Genomic DNA, 14,569 nt, shown 5'->3' on the forward strand with positions numbered 1-14,569 from the left:
ATTATAGTACAGAACTTTTACATAAGATGGGGCTGAAGAATCATTTCAGAAATGCAATCAGAAAAATTATTTGTTTTTAGTACCATCTGTCTGTTTAATACTAGCATTAAAAAAGAATAACTAGGTTTCACAATGCAAAATGCTAGAGGGAATTATAATGGACAACTTAAAATATATATATTTTTAAAAAGCATCCCTAGAGATTCAAAAATAATGCCACAATGACATAAAAACTTCTCAATAAATGAAAAATTAAGAGACAAAGCAACATCTGGTTGCTAAAGCCTTAAACAGGGTGTGGAAATTCCAGTGACTCACTTATGTATCTTGGGTAAAGTCATTTAGATATTCTGTTTCCTGGGCTTCTGTTTTTCCTGATCTACAAAATAGTAACAAAGGAGGATATTGACTTTAATTGATCTAAGACACTTGGAGATCCCCTCAAGAAAGAAGAGCTAGGAGTATAAGTTTAGGTCGAAGGATTCAATACTGAATGAAGAGTATAACACCATATGGAAGAACACTAGATCTCTTTTAGATCTCTTAGAGCTATTAAAAATAACAAGCTTTATGGTCAACTTCAGTTCAACTTCACAATGTATAAGGCATTGTTTGGCAAAGAAAAAAATGAACAGGTAGAGAATCAAGATTCTGAAGCATAAATGTGACATCATCAGACTTGTCCTATAGAATGATTATTTTGGAATAAGAGAGAGACTAGATATGTCCAGGTGAGAGATCAAATAGTCTTTCAACTCTCAATATCAAAGTAAAGTGGTTAAATCTTAGAGAGGACCAAAACAGAAAATGAACTTAATATAGAATTACAAATATTACCCAACAAGCTCACTCTTCTCTTCAAGTTCTGTCTTCAAAACCCTAATCTTGTTCTTCTCTATTTTGGGAGCCATTCTACAAATAATGAACAAAAAATATAGGAAACTAACATCTGTAATTGTATCACTTCCAAATACAAGGAGAAACATGCAAAATGGCTTCCAATTCCTAGACTACCTACTGCAAAATGTTTATATATTTACAAAGAAAAATGTTTATTCAATAGTTACAGAAATGTCATGCTATACAAATTTGGATATCATACGAAATAAAGGAGTACTGTCTTCTCATTAAAAAAAACCCCTATCATTCCAGACTAGCTGTATTGTGAAAAGTCAGTTTTTGACTTCTATGAAATAAAATAGATACAGTTATGTAGTACCTAATTGGCAAGGGAAGCACATGTTTGGTTTCACAGAAGTAACAAGGGAAACCTGAAGCAAAAGATAGTTCTGAGAAAAGCTACAAGTGTTAAGGAGTAAGAAGACATAACTCTAGAACTGCTATCTAATACTGTAAATAACATGCTATATGAAATGAATATGTGGTGTAGAGAAACTACTAAAGGCTAAAGGGGTTAAAATTCACATGATTCTAGATTGGACCATGGGAATTTGGGGGTCTGAGTTAAATTCCCAATTCTCTTTCTACTTGCCTTTGTTACTTTGGGGAAGTCACAACCTCTGAGACTTATGCTGTTCCATCTGTAAATGGAAGGGGGAACAAGGAGAAAAAGCTAAATTATATGGCCTCACAGAATCAGAGGCTAGAACTGGAAAGGACCTCAGAAGTCATCTATAAACCTCTCATTAAGCAGGTGAGGAAACTGAGGCCAAAAGGATACCTATCCAAAGTCACATAAGAAATAAGCATCAGAAGCAGAATTTGGGCCCATGTTTCTGTATCATGAGGCCTTTGATATTTCTTGATTAATTTCAAATCCAAATCTTTTTTCCCTTTCTTTTTATTTAAATTCAAACACTGGAAGGGAAAGGAAAGTCCATCAGGGCAAAAACAGATAAATAAAAGATCTTTTACTTTTTTATGATAAGCAAGACTCATCTGAACTTGCTGAGGTTAGCACAGTATGTAGCTTAATAAATACTTATTGACTTGATGTATTTATGTTTTGTTTGGAATTATACTAGAATTTACAATTAATTTCAATGGTATTACATTTTACATTACACAGTTAGAGATAACTTTATCACAGAAGACAAATATTGCCACAACTCTGATGACAAAAATGGTGGCTTTCTCAAATTTGATAAAACGATGGTACTCAATGACACCTGACAGGCAACTGTCCACAAAGAAAATAGGTAAGTACAGGTAGCTGTGCAAGCTGGATTCCTATCCTTTTACACAAAACTAAGAGTTGGAGTTTTATTTCATGCCTTTCTTTGGCAAATATGGATATGGGAATAGGACTTCTCTCATAGATGTTGAAATATAAAAAGAAAATTAAAAGCTAATAATATGTGGTATATAGCAGCATATGGGATCCTGCATTTATAAGAATGGGTGCAACAACTTTAGCTCATGCTCATCTTAGATCAGTAACATAAAAAGAACTTCTAAGCTGCATTTCCAACCTCATGTACTCAAGTGTTTTCAAACATGTTGATAAAGCCTGTATTTGTGCTTATAAATGGCATTAAAGTCTGCACATAGATTCAGATAATTAAATTTATTAGTTTTCTTGGATAATTTCTAGACCACATGTGTTAATTAGTGCTTTATGAAAATAAGGGCTGTGTTGGAAACAGTAGACTAGTGTAGTCTAATGGGTAAGAATCCTAAATACTCAGAAACTCTCTTTTTGCTACATTCATTTGTACTTGGACATGACCTCAGAAAGCAAATGCACATATACATGCATAGTGAGGGAGCTGGGGAGAAGCAGGAGGAGGGGAAAAGGGAGGGGGAGGAAAGAGAGGGAAAGAGAGGGAGAGGGAGAGGGAGAAAGAGAAGGGGGAGGGGAGGGAGAGGGAAGAGGGAGGGAGGGAGGGAGGGAGAGAGAAAGAGAAAGAAAGAGAGAGCAAGAGAGCGAGAGCTCGCTCGCATTTTTTCCCAACTTGATCATAAATTTTTGAATAGCAGAAACTTTCTTCTATTTCTCTGGTAACCTCCCTATAAGCTTCAAACCCAGGATTCTCAATATATACAGTTGACTGATTAAGTTGGTGTAGCAGAGATATGGATTAGGCACACTACTAGTTACATTAAATAATTTATTTTAACTTTTCTGTGTCTAGATTTCAGAAGAATCAAAGTCTATAATTTAGCTGTACACATTTATTTCTCAGAAAGCAAGGAACAGAGCTTTCTGGGCAAGTAAGTTACCACTGGAGTCTTCCAACAATGTATGACACTTAAGTACGAGCTTATTACTAAACAAGTACTTCCATAATTCAGAAAACCTTTTTGGCCTAAGTGGCTAACATACATTGATAGTCTGTATTCCCCTAATAGGATCTTGTTCAAAGATCTTAATGTGAACAAATTCCTTAATTCTTACAGAAAATAAACCAGCATAAGTAAGTTTCCTCATTTACAAAACAAAGGGTTTGGACTGAATTGTGCAGAGGCCCTTTCCAGGGCTAACATTCTATGACTTTAACTATGTTTATCTGGATGAAACAAAAAATTCTTAATGAAACATCAAGACAATAGGCTCTAATATACCAGTAATTTATTTAAGATCCTAATAATTTGACACAATAGTATAGTTACATTCAATAAAAAGCTGGATAGTGAAATCAGATACCCTAATTGCATATTTCTTTAGTTTTTCTCCTTAGGAGCTTAAAATATATCAAAATGATAAAATTCTCTAGGTCAAAGCACTAAAACAATTACAATTTAAAATTATGCATTCAAATATTTGTCTCATATAAACACAAACAGAAGTGTGCTGTATGCCACTGGGCTCAACAATAGTTTCCCAATGTCTAATTCCTAAAATGGGACATAAATGAAAAACAGTAAGACCCTATACTATCGTGTCATTAAAAGGGTATTACTAAATAAGGCATCTTATTAGTGCCATCTGATAACAAGCACCAAATATCTGTTCATGAAAATTCTTCAGATGGAAATTATTGCCAAATAAAGCCTTTTGCCATGGTAGCATAACTAATACTTCCTAAAAGTAACTAAAAACTTCTGGTCTCCCCTCAACTCCTTTTCCTACAGAACTCTTGTGTTTTATATTAAAAATGCCTTTAATCTTTCATTGCATAAAAGAATAGAGGGCAGCTGGCATCAAATCTGCTATCATCAACTGTGATATAAACTATCCGCACTCTTTCAATTATTTTGAAGCATTCCTAATTTTAAAATGAATGCTTTACCCTGGTGGTTCATGAAAGGGATAAGAGGAAAAAGCCTTCATATTTCTAGGTATTCTTATTGTCACATAAACTAGAAAAGAAACAAAAATCTCATTTCCCTCTGAATCTAAAGAGTTGTCCCATAACTATTTAGAAGCACAGTGCTATTACTCATGACAGTATTTTAATGGCCAGCAAACATTTCCATACAAAGAGTTTTCTAAAAAATATTTTATTTACATCTACTGTTGGTTTTCCTCAAAGCAGATTTTGGTGTTTGTGTGTTTCCTATTGCTAATAGCATATGTTTTAAAAATTGTGTTCCATCTGGAGTTTTAAGAGTATAATAAAGTATATCAGACCCACTCCCACACTACTACGAATATATTTCATAGCAATTCTCCCCAGACTCTGCTAAAAAAGGACAATGGAACAAAGGTCATGTGAAATCTGATCCAACTAAAGCCCTGGTAAAAGATAATTTCTTATGTGTAAACTTACCCGTTTTCTGTGCAGAAGAAAAAGCAATCACAAAAGTTAAGTGGTTGTTAAAAATAAAGTAAAATATCTTTTTTGGCAGGGAGGGAGGGAGGGAAACTACCAGATAAAAGATACTCAAATAAAATCAGGTTGCAGGAAAGCACAGCACAAAAATTACAAATTGCATGTAATAATTATATAATTATTTCTATGCGGTTTATTTTGAATTTCTTTTTATAAAATGCTGCTTTACTATAGCTTTCAAACTTTTAGCAGAACACAGGACAGAAAATAGCAAGCAGCTATTAAGTGGATAAAAAATTATTGGTAACTAGAGAGTTGTGTGTTTTTTATTAGCATCCATAAAGCATTTCTATGAAAATCTGGTATTAATAAAATTATTATAAGGTAGTATTACGGATAGGGATTTTCATTGAGTAGTAACACTCACAAAGAGAAACTGCCACACCCAAACCGACAAAGCCTACATTGATGTTATATCATCAGAAAAAAAACATAAGATCTTTGGTGAGTCTACTGTTTGGGACCACAGTGAATCTAGGAAATTAATCGTAATTGATGACATTTGGTTAAACACTAGGTGAAGCCCATCCTCAGAATTCTTGCTCTGCTTTTTGGCTGATGGCTCTGGAGTTTCAGCCATAACTCATGGCTGCTGATTGATTTATTGATTGTTGATAATTTCTTGCTGTTACGGGTTTAAGTAAGATAGATACTTCATCTTACTAAACCAGTTTTCAGGAAGGAAATATACAGTAGAGTGGCTTTTATTAGTGTTGAAAACTGGTCTTCAGAAATCATGAACTGAACATAAAATGAGTCTTGCCAACCAGCAAACCACGGAAGATAAATACTAGCAATGCTAAAGTACAATGTTAATTTACTTTAAAATCTCATACAAATAGCATTATAAACTTTAAAATTTCTTAGAATTGATTATATAATTATTAAAGTTATATATTCTTTTTTGTAATGGACAAAATCAGAAAAGCAATAATGGTTACCACAAAAAGACAGAATCTAAGCTACTGTTATTTTTAATATCAGAAAGTTTCCCCCCACAGTTTTAAGAGTCTTACACTTCTATCAGTGTAACAATCATTGCTGACTACAATTCAAAGAATATAGAGAAAATAAAACTAAGAATAAATAAAAGGTAAAATGTTGGTGTGTTTTAGAATGTTAAGAAGGATCAAATCTCCAGATAAATATTTTAAGGAAATAATTTAAAATTTTCATGATGAGATTTCATCATTCAGTCCAAATAAAGAGTTAAAAGATTGATAAATATCACAAAAAATGGAATAGATGGATGATTTTGTCACTGAACTGTCATTAATCTTTTTTCTTCATCTATAAAATGAGGAGACTGGACAAGATGAATTCTAAATTCCCTTCCAGCTCTGAACCTATTACTTGCCAAACTTCTACAGCAGTCGCTGTTGGGATTCTCATTTTTTATTTTTGCTATTTCAAAGAAAATTCACTCCCCATTTAAAACCATAATTTTAGTGTTTAAAAGTATTTTTTCCAAAATTTAATATTACTAAATAGCCACATTTCATTTTAAAGAACTCTTGCTAGAAAACATTTATATATAGCATATTCTTTAACTTGTCTCCTGAGCCCTGGACATGAAGACAATAAAAACTTGAGTCCTACTGGTCAAGTCATTTGAAAAAAATCTATAAAATGGGGGAAATAATGGTATCTACAGGGTCATTGTGAGGGATCAAATAATATTTGCGAAGTGTTCTGCAAACCTTAAAGCACTATATAAATGATAGTTTTATTACTAATTAACATATTATGCAATAGGTTGATGTTAACATTAAGTAGTTAAACATGGGATTCCTAACTTTCTAATATCAATAGAGAACAATCAACAAATATTAAGTAGCTACTCTATGCTAGGCACTGAGAATAGTCCTTGTTTGAAATAGAATATAAGTTTGCTGACAACTGTAATATATAGAAAAATAAAAGCAAAGTCATTTTCAGAGGAAAACAAGGGACTGTTAGGGCAAGTTTCTGGTAGGAGGTAGCACTTGAGCTAATATTTGAAAGAAACTAGAGAAATAGGGAGGGAATATAATTAGGCAAAGGAGAAAGTCCATGCAAATGCATGGAAATAAGAAATGCATGGAGAGCAAAAAGTAAGCCAAATTGGATGGAATGGAGCGTGTTTTTTAAGCCAAACTGAAGGACTTAAAAAAAATCAGAGGGGCTTGCATTTCATGGTAGTGGGCAAAAGGGAATCACTGGACTTTTTTGAGCAAGGAAGTGACATAATCAGATTTGTACTATATGGACACTATCTTGGCAGCTGCAATGGAAAATAAATTAGAGAAGGGAGGAAAATAACTTGAGGCACAGAGATAAATTAGGAAGCTATTTCAATAATCCAAGAGATTATGAGGACCTGAATAAGGATGGTGGCTGTGAATGGAGAGAAGAAGATGAATGAGAGAGATGTTGTAGAGATAGAACTAATAACGTTAAGCAACTGACTGAATATAGAGGGAGGTGGAGAGAGAACATAATTGGTATACTATTTAGGAACTGGAGTGATTAGAAAAACGGTGATGCCCTCAATAGAAACAGAGAAGCTAGGAAGAAAGAGGGAAAGATTTGTGGGGGGGAAATGATGAGTTCTGTTTCAGACATGATGAATTTGAGATGCCTACTAGATATCTAGTTAGAAATGCTTAATAAGCAGCCGGTAATGATGGTATGGACCTCAGGGGAGAGATGAGGTCTGTGAGTCACTTGCCTAGAGATGATAATTGAACAACACTGTTCAATATTAGGGCATGAAAACTACGGGCAGTAGCTATACACTTGCTGCTTAGTTTTCATTTTAAGAATTTCTATTCCTTTTCAGAAATAACTACATGAATTTTAAGAAAATTATAAGCTTAAGCAAAATAAAGGTTATTGAGTCAGAAAACTGAATGATATCCCATGTCTCAGAGGATTAATGGATTTGCACTGCACTCCAAGAACCCCTTAGTTTATTCTTACTAATTCTGCATCAATATTCTGGATAAACCACCCTTTTCATGGGTAAAACCACCTTACTGCAATTATTTTGTGTCAACCTTTGATTACAGTGAAGAATTTTGTCTTAACTCTGAATGGCCTACTTACTAAAAACTACTGAATGAACAAAATATAGATAATTTATAAAACACAGCTGTAACTGCCACCTTTTACCATTCCATTTATATAACTTATTGATTTACTAATGTATTAACCTTGTTATGATAATTCCTATGTTCCTCCCAACTCCATCATCTCTAAAGCAAATATTAAGCAAGTAGGAAGGAAGAATATTGGAAAATAATAACAGCGGATATAAGAAATCTAGGAGAGATTGGGTTAAAAACAATAAGTACAAAAGATGATTTTAACTTATATGGTGAGAGGGGGAAAAAACATGAGAAAAACTACAAACAGAAAGAGGATAAAAAATGAAAAAATTTTTAAAAAGAGGATTATATACATCATCAGGAAAAATATGAAAATCAGTGAATGGAAGAAAAATATAATATATACATTTTATCTATCTATCTATCTATCTATCTATCTATCTATCTATCTATCTATTCATACACACACACACACACACACACATAGATCTATCTATCTGAATATCAGGTAGGTGGGCAAATGAAAAGAATACCAAAAGAAATGGCAACATAAAATAACTTTTAATCCTTTGTCTAATACTTGTACCAGCCTTGGGGAACTCCATTTTATAACTTTAGTCCTGTAGGTTCTACATAGAGAACAATATTAATTTCCCCCTTTGCATTTCATGTGAAGAACTTGGTAAGTACAAATGCCATGATAAGTCAGAGCAGCCATTGTCCACCATTTGTCATCCTTGAGTTTATTTTTTTTAAGTTTATACTCTCTTTAATATGATTCCTTGCCTAAAATCTATGATCACATTATTCTTCCATTTATGTATTATTAAAACAACTAAAAATCACAAACATACACACATACACAAAGGTCCCTTTCTTGAATTTTTTTCTCCCATTTATATACAGCAGTTGTTTCTTGTAACACACAAATTAGTAATAGCAGAATCCTCCTTTGGGAGAGAAAATGTGACTCAATAAAGAAAAATCACAAGGTGTGGGTTTGATCTGAATCTTCACTGGAGACTGAAGATAATGCAGGCACTTGGAAGGGGAAGTAAAGTAATAAAGGGAAGTGATTAAACAAATGGATGCAGAGACCAGATATAAATGTCTATCAAAAACAAATGTTTAGGGAGCAGCTGGGTAGCTCAGTGGATTGAGAACCAGGCCTAGAGACAGGAGGTCCTGGGTTCAAATTTGACCTCAGACACTTCCCAGCTGTGTGACCCTGGGCAAGTCACTTGACCCCCATTGCCTACCCTTACCACTCTTCTGCCTTGGAGCCAATACACAGTATTAACTCCAAGATGGAAGGTAATGGTTTAAAAATATATATATATACATATGTTTAGTTTCTTACTTTATTGTAGTGAATAAAAGTAGTTAGTTACATTTTTTTTAAAACCCTTAACTTCTGTGTATTGGCTTCTAGGTGGAAGAGTGGTAAGGGTGGGCAATGGGGTCAAGTGACTTGCCCAAGGTCACATAGCTGGGAAGTGTCTGAGGCCGGATTTGAACCCCTAGGTTCAACCTCTTGTCTCTAGGCCTGACTCTCAATCCACTGAGCTACCCAGCTGCCCCAGTTAGTTACATTTTAACATGTAAGAAAGATTATTTTAATTGTTTTTTAAAATAACAAATTTGGATTTATTTGTGACAGAAAATATCTATTTAGAGGCCACTTATTGAACTTATTGTAGTGTTTTATGTCACTAAGCTATAATAGATTCAAAACCTACATCAAAGCTAAGACAGTTCTTTATTCCGGTACAGATTACTCTATTTACTATGTAAGACCATATTTCAGAAGAGATTTTGAAATCAGTGATACACTAAATGGACCACTGACTAGAATCAGAAGATCTGGATTCAAATCCCATTTCTAATACCACTTGTATGACTTTTGGCAGGTCTTTAAACACCATGGGCCTCAGTTCCCACATCTGTAAAGTAAGGAGGTTGAACTAGATAGCCTCTAAGGTCCCTTCAAGTCTTTGATCTAGATAAGCTCTCTGAAACACTAAGGAGGTCTTTTGCCATTTTTGTGAAAATTTATGAATTTATGAAAACAAAACAAAACAAACAAACAAAAAACTCCCACCACTTTACCTTGTCTTGGAAAGGCATCAGCTAGCTACATAGCTTTTTTTCCACAGCCTTTGGCCAAAATGCAGAGACAAAATGGCATACAAATGCTTGGGGATTATTTAAGAAGAAAGGCTCAATACAATATATTTTATTACAACTATTTATCATCTACTTGTGCATGGAAGACCCTCAAAAGTACTTGAGCCCTTTCTTCCAAAGAAGGTTCTGTATGCCACTCTCCCCTTCACACACTACTTTCAGAACTTTCAGAGTTCTTTTATTAAGCATGCTGGCCATATTTTACTAAGAGAATTTTTTTTTTATCTTTAAGTCCAACATAATCTAAATTATAGAGAATTGGGGGGGGGACCCAAAAAACTCCAAAACCCTTTCACATCCATTGGAAGGAAAAAAAACCCAACTCAAGTTATTCTTATCCATGCTATAGATTTGGTTAAATCTAGGTTTTGTATTCCAAAAAAAAAACAAAAAACAAAAAAAAATGCATTCCTTTCCATTACAACTTATTTTATGGATTTGGATAGATTTTATCTTGTTATGTAAAGTATCCTGAACACTTTTTGGGGAGGAGTGGAGTTTCAGATGAACATTTTCACATCATATAGAAAAACACAAAGCAATTGTTAGAAACCATCATTCTGTTTGCTTCTTATGTTCTATTTTACACACTTCATCTATCACATTAAAAAATCTAATTGTAAAAGTTTTTATAAAAATGACTATCTTGGCATACAAAAAGTAAATGGAAAATTAATTCTAGAAGCATATATAAAGGTTTTTTTGATTGTGTGGCTTTTTCTTCTATTTCTGGTTACTGAAAGAACTTGTCTGAAACATCAAAGACTAACCTAGCTCTCCTCAGCCCTGAAAAAAATAAGGGTACCACTTTTAAACCTTGTATTGTTGCTCCAAAGTACTAGATATTTAAGCCAGGGATCCCAATGCATTTCAAAACTGCCAGGTTTGAAGCTTAAGTAGCTTGGAATTTTCAGTATCACAGAACAATGTGCTTTGTGGACATTCAAGAATAGCACAATGCCCATACTAAGGCACAACATCATAGAAGTTGGCAGCCATGTTATCAGCAAGAATTTGGCTACAGAATCGGCAATGATTCATCATACATTCTAGAAGCAGCAAAACAACATACAGTACTATTTTAATCCCTTGATTCTATCAGGGGATCAAAAACAGTAAAAATTTTAAAAATGCAAAATATATGCTTCTGAATTTCAGCTGCATAAATAACATTTTCAACTTTGTATAAGTTATCATGCAAACTTTCAGATCCTGAGTGTTTCTTTAAAAAAACAAAACAACTTAATATGTTACTTACCTTCTTCTGTTATATAATTTAAGATATCATGAATTGTCTTAAAATTTATTGGACATTTCCCCAGGAAAATAGGGAGCCCAAATGTCTGCACACCAAAGTGTTCTGATTTGTTTTAAGCCAATCAACTTCTCACTTTATACTAAGAAAAATTTCCTCAAGTGCTTCCAAAGTTTATAAAATTATTTAACTTTCTTGAATTCACCCCTGGAAGGCTTCTTGAAAATACACATCAGAAGTCTGTGCTTCAACAGTATCAACAATGCCTTCATAGCACTTATGGCTACACTCTAGGTGTGATCTATCACAATATACTTCAATACTTAAGTATATTCTTAAGATTTTTTTCTTCCACATTTATTTTGGCATTTTAAGATCCAACGGTTATTGTGTAAAATAACAGTAGAAAACCAGTTAAGTGCCATTGCAGTCTCATTAAGATTGCTACATTCCACTCTGCCCCTTCCCTCCCAAAATATTCAGAGCACTCTACTAAAAACAGGAAATTAATGATTATCAGGACTCACAGGCAGTACTTCCCAGAGAAGTAGCCTCAAAAATAAAAGTATTTTGCATTTCATTTAAAGTTTGTTTTGAGGCAAGTGCTTCTTCTTCCCTTTTATGCCCATCATCAGGGGAAGCTAAGGACAGCTCTGATTACTGCTTATTCCATGGCAGGCATGATACAAGACCCCTACCTTTTCAAAAACTTCTTCATTCTCCCTTCTTCTTCTTTTCCTGGCTCTCAGATTTGCCCGGATCCATTTTGTGACCTGAAGTTCAAAAATCACAGTGTTTTTTTTTTTTTAAAAGAGGAATGCGGGACCTGAGGGCCACCGCTCAGCATGAGTAAGAAAGTATAAACAGACTTTGAGCCCCATTTTTCCATTGCTTCACCCACCGGTGAAGGACGCGCACTGCTCCAGCCTGGAGAAGGCACTTTCTTAGAAGTCACTTGACTTCTGTGTCTGTCTCTTCTCCCCCACTTCCTCCCAGGATGAAATTATCTTTTCTGCCCCCTCAAAGAATGGAAACTCGGAGCTCGATGTTAAGTTATAAGCGCAGGGGAAGCTCCAGGACACTTGGCCAAAGTGGCGGTTGGGGGGGAAGAAGGGACCCAGGGTTCTTAGACTTCTAACCCGGGCCTTAGATTTATTAATCTGCTCACTGGCTCTTGCGCAATTAAGTCCTCCTTCCCCAAAAGAAGCAGCATATCAAAGACTGCCGATCTTCATTACGCTAACCCAGGAACATTGTAAGAAGCAGCCCCCGGGGAAGTGTGTTTGTACAGGGGCCCGGGGGTGGTGTATCCATTTCGGGGTGCCACCCCCGCCGCACCATAAATGCGGGATAGGACAGGAGAACCCGCAAGGGAGGAGGGCAAAAGGATGCCCCTGGGAAGCCGGCTTGACACCGCGCAGGAAGGCAGCTTTTCCTCTCACCTCATCATTTACTTGCTGAACGAGCCGACTCTCCGCCCAAGTCTGAGTTTCTCCTTGCAATGGCTAACGGGAAGAAGAAAAAAAAAAAGTAAAATAAAGTGCAAGTTATTAGGGTCGCGGTAGCCACGCGGGCCGAAAGCTGGGGGTGTCCCCACATCTGACACTCCACAGCCCCTCACCCCCACGCTCAAAGCCCCACAGTCTGCCTTCCTCTCTCTCCTTCCACCGTGTATACCCTCCCCCAGGCCAAGGAAGGCAGCTGCAGCCCCCTGGACTTAGGGGTTCCAGGCATCACTCCCGCGTCCCTCGCCGCGCCCCGCGCGCGTCGGGCCCCTTACCAGCAGCTGCCCCAGCGCAGCCACTGCCCCTCGCGCTGCCCATTGCGCACGCGGTTCGGGTTGTTGTGGGTTGGATATTTTCTCTCTTTCTTTTTTTTTTTTTTTTAGGGGGGTGGGGGTGGTTGGTGGATGGAGGCGGGGAGAAGAGTTTGGCATCGGCTCGCCAGGTCTCTGCCCCCTTCCCTCGGGTCTATAGTCTCGGGGGCGGGGACGGAGCGGCGCCAGCCGAACCCCATCTCGGCCAGCGCTGAGCTGCAGCGGGGTCTCCTTCGGAAATGAAACACCTAAAGGGGCTGAGGCGGGGGCGAGGATGGAGGGGGGTGCCCGGTGCTCGAAGATGGGGAGGAGGCAAGGGAGGAGCCTGCCTTAAAGGTATAGAGGCTGCCGTGGTGGGGTGTCCCCACCCCTGTCTTTTTTTCTTTTTTTCTTTTTTTCTCTCAGCCCCTCCCACCACCTCCAAGCACAGGTTCTCTTCAGCCTACTGACCTGAGGCTCTCCGGTTCTCCATTCTTTCAGTATTCTCCCCACCTCACCTCTCCTCACCCCTAGAACTTTCACTACCATGCTGAGGAAAATTTACTGTCTGCCTCACGTACCGGAGTTCACAGACAAGCCCCCAACCCACCTCCAAACACCTCGAAGACTTCTAACCTTAGGTCAAAAGCTACTTTGCTAACTTAGGTCATAGAAACTAAAAGTCTTACTAATGGAGTTTTCTCCACGAATGGGTTAGAACACATAGACTATTTAAGACTTTTTCCAGTAGCCCCTTGACCTCTAAGGAATCCAGAATAATGGCAGGTGAGTTCCCAGGGGGGGATGATGAAGTGCATTTTAAAGGCCAGGGAGCCAGTTTGCCTTCTGCTTACCACCTGGGTAGCTTACATTAGTTATTGCATCTCAGGAACCTCCCCTAATGAACTCCAGACGTTTGTTAAATCCAGGTTGAACAGGATGGGCCATGCTTAATTTGAGCACTAAATTGACCCAACTTTCTAGCTAGTTCTGCAGATTTGGATACAATCTTTATTAAATAATAACATCAACAAGGACTCCCCGTCCCCATATTGTAGTTGATAAAAGAGATGGTCAATTATATACTTTTTTCCTATTTAGGCAAAAAGTTTTCATTGGCATATAAAACTTTTCCATATGCTAGTTGTTTTCTACTATGAAATACTTTTGCTTCATTGCTTCCATGAGTTTTGTTACATTAGTGCTAGGGTTCTGTATATATGAAATATAATGGTAACATCACTAGAAGTTACATATTCTTGGGGGGGCAGGGAAGAGGTCAGTCAATTTTGCACTGGCTAATCTTGACAGTGTCCCTTTAACTTTATCACATTTCTCTAAAGAAAATCTTTTAACCCTAGCCCCCCCCCTTTTTTTTATTACTACAACATCTTTCTTTGGAGATCAAAAGCCTTAGATCAAAGCCAAGATCAAACTCCCTGCTTTAAATAGAAGCAACTTTGCCATGAAGAAGTTTACACAAAGAACTTCTTAATGGAGACATCAC

At 36.6% G+C, this 14,569-nt stretch overlaps 1 protein-coding gene across 1 annotated transcript in view; it reads right to left on the bottom strand.

Moving 5' to 3' along the window:
* Nucleotides 1-14,569, bottom strand: part of LOC123235266 (aminopeptidase O (putative)) — a 594,443-nt gene that overhangs the window by 107,483 nt on the left and 472,391 nt on the right. Inside the window, exons 11-12 of the mRNA XM_044661380.1 lie at nucleotides 12,710-12,772; nucleotides 11,966-12,040 (exon numbers count right to left, since the gene is read on the bottom strand). Coding sequence (XP_044517315.1) covers nucleotides 11,966-12,040; nucleotides 12,710-12,772 — 138 coding nt within the window. The remainder of the gene's footprint in view (nucleotides 1-11,965; nucleotides 12,041-12,709; nucleotides 12,773-14,569) is intronic.

The sequence above is a fragment of the Gracilinanus agilis genome, chromosome 1 (genome assembly GCF_016433145.1).
Source record: "Gracilinanus agilis isolate LMUSP501 chromosome 1, AgileGrace, whole genome shotgun sequence".
NCBI lineage: Eukaryota > Metazoa > Chordata > Mammalia > Didelphimorphia > Didelphidae > Gracilinanus > Gracilinanus agilis.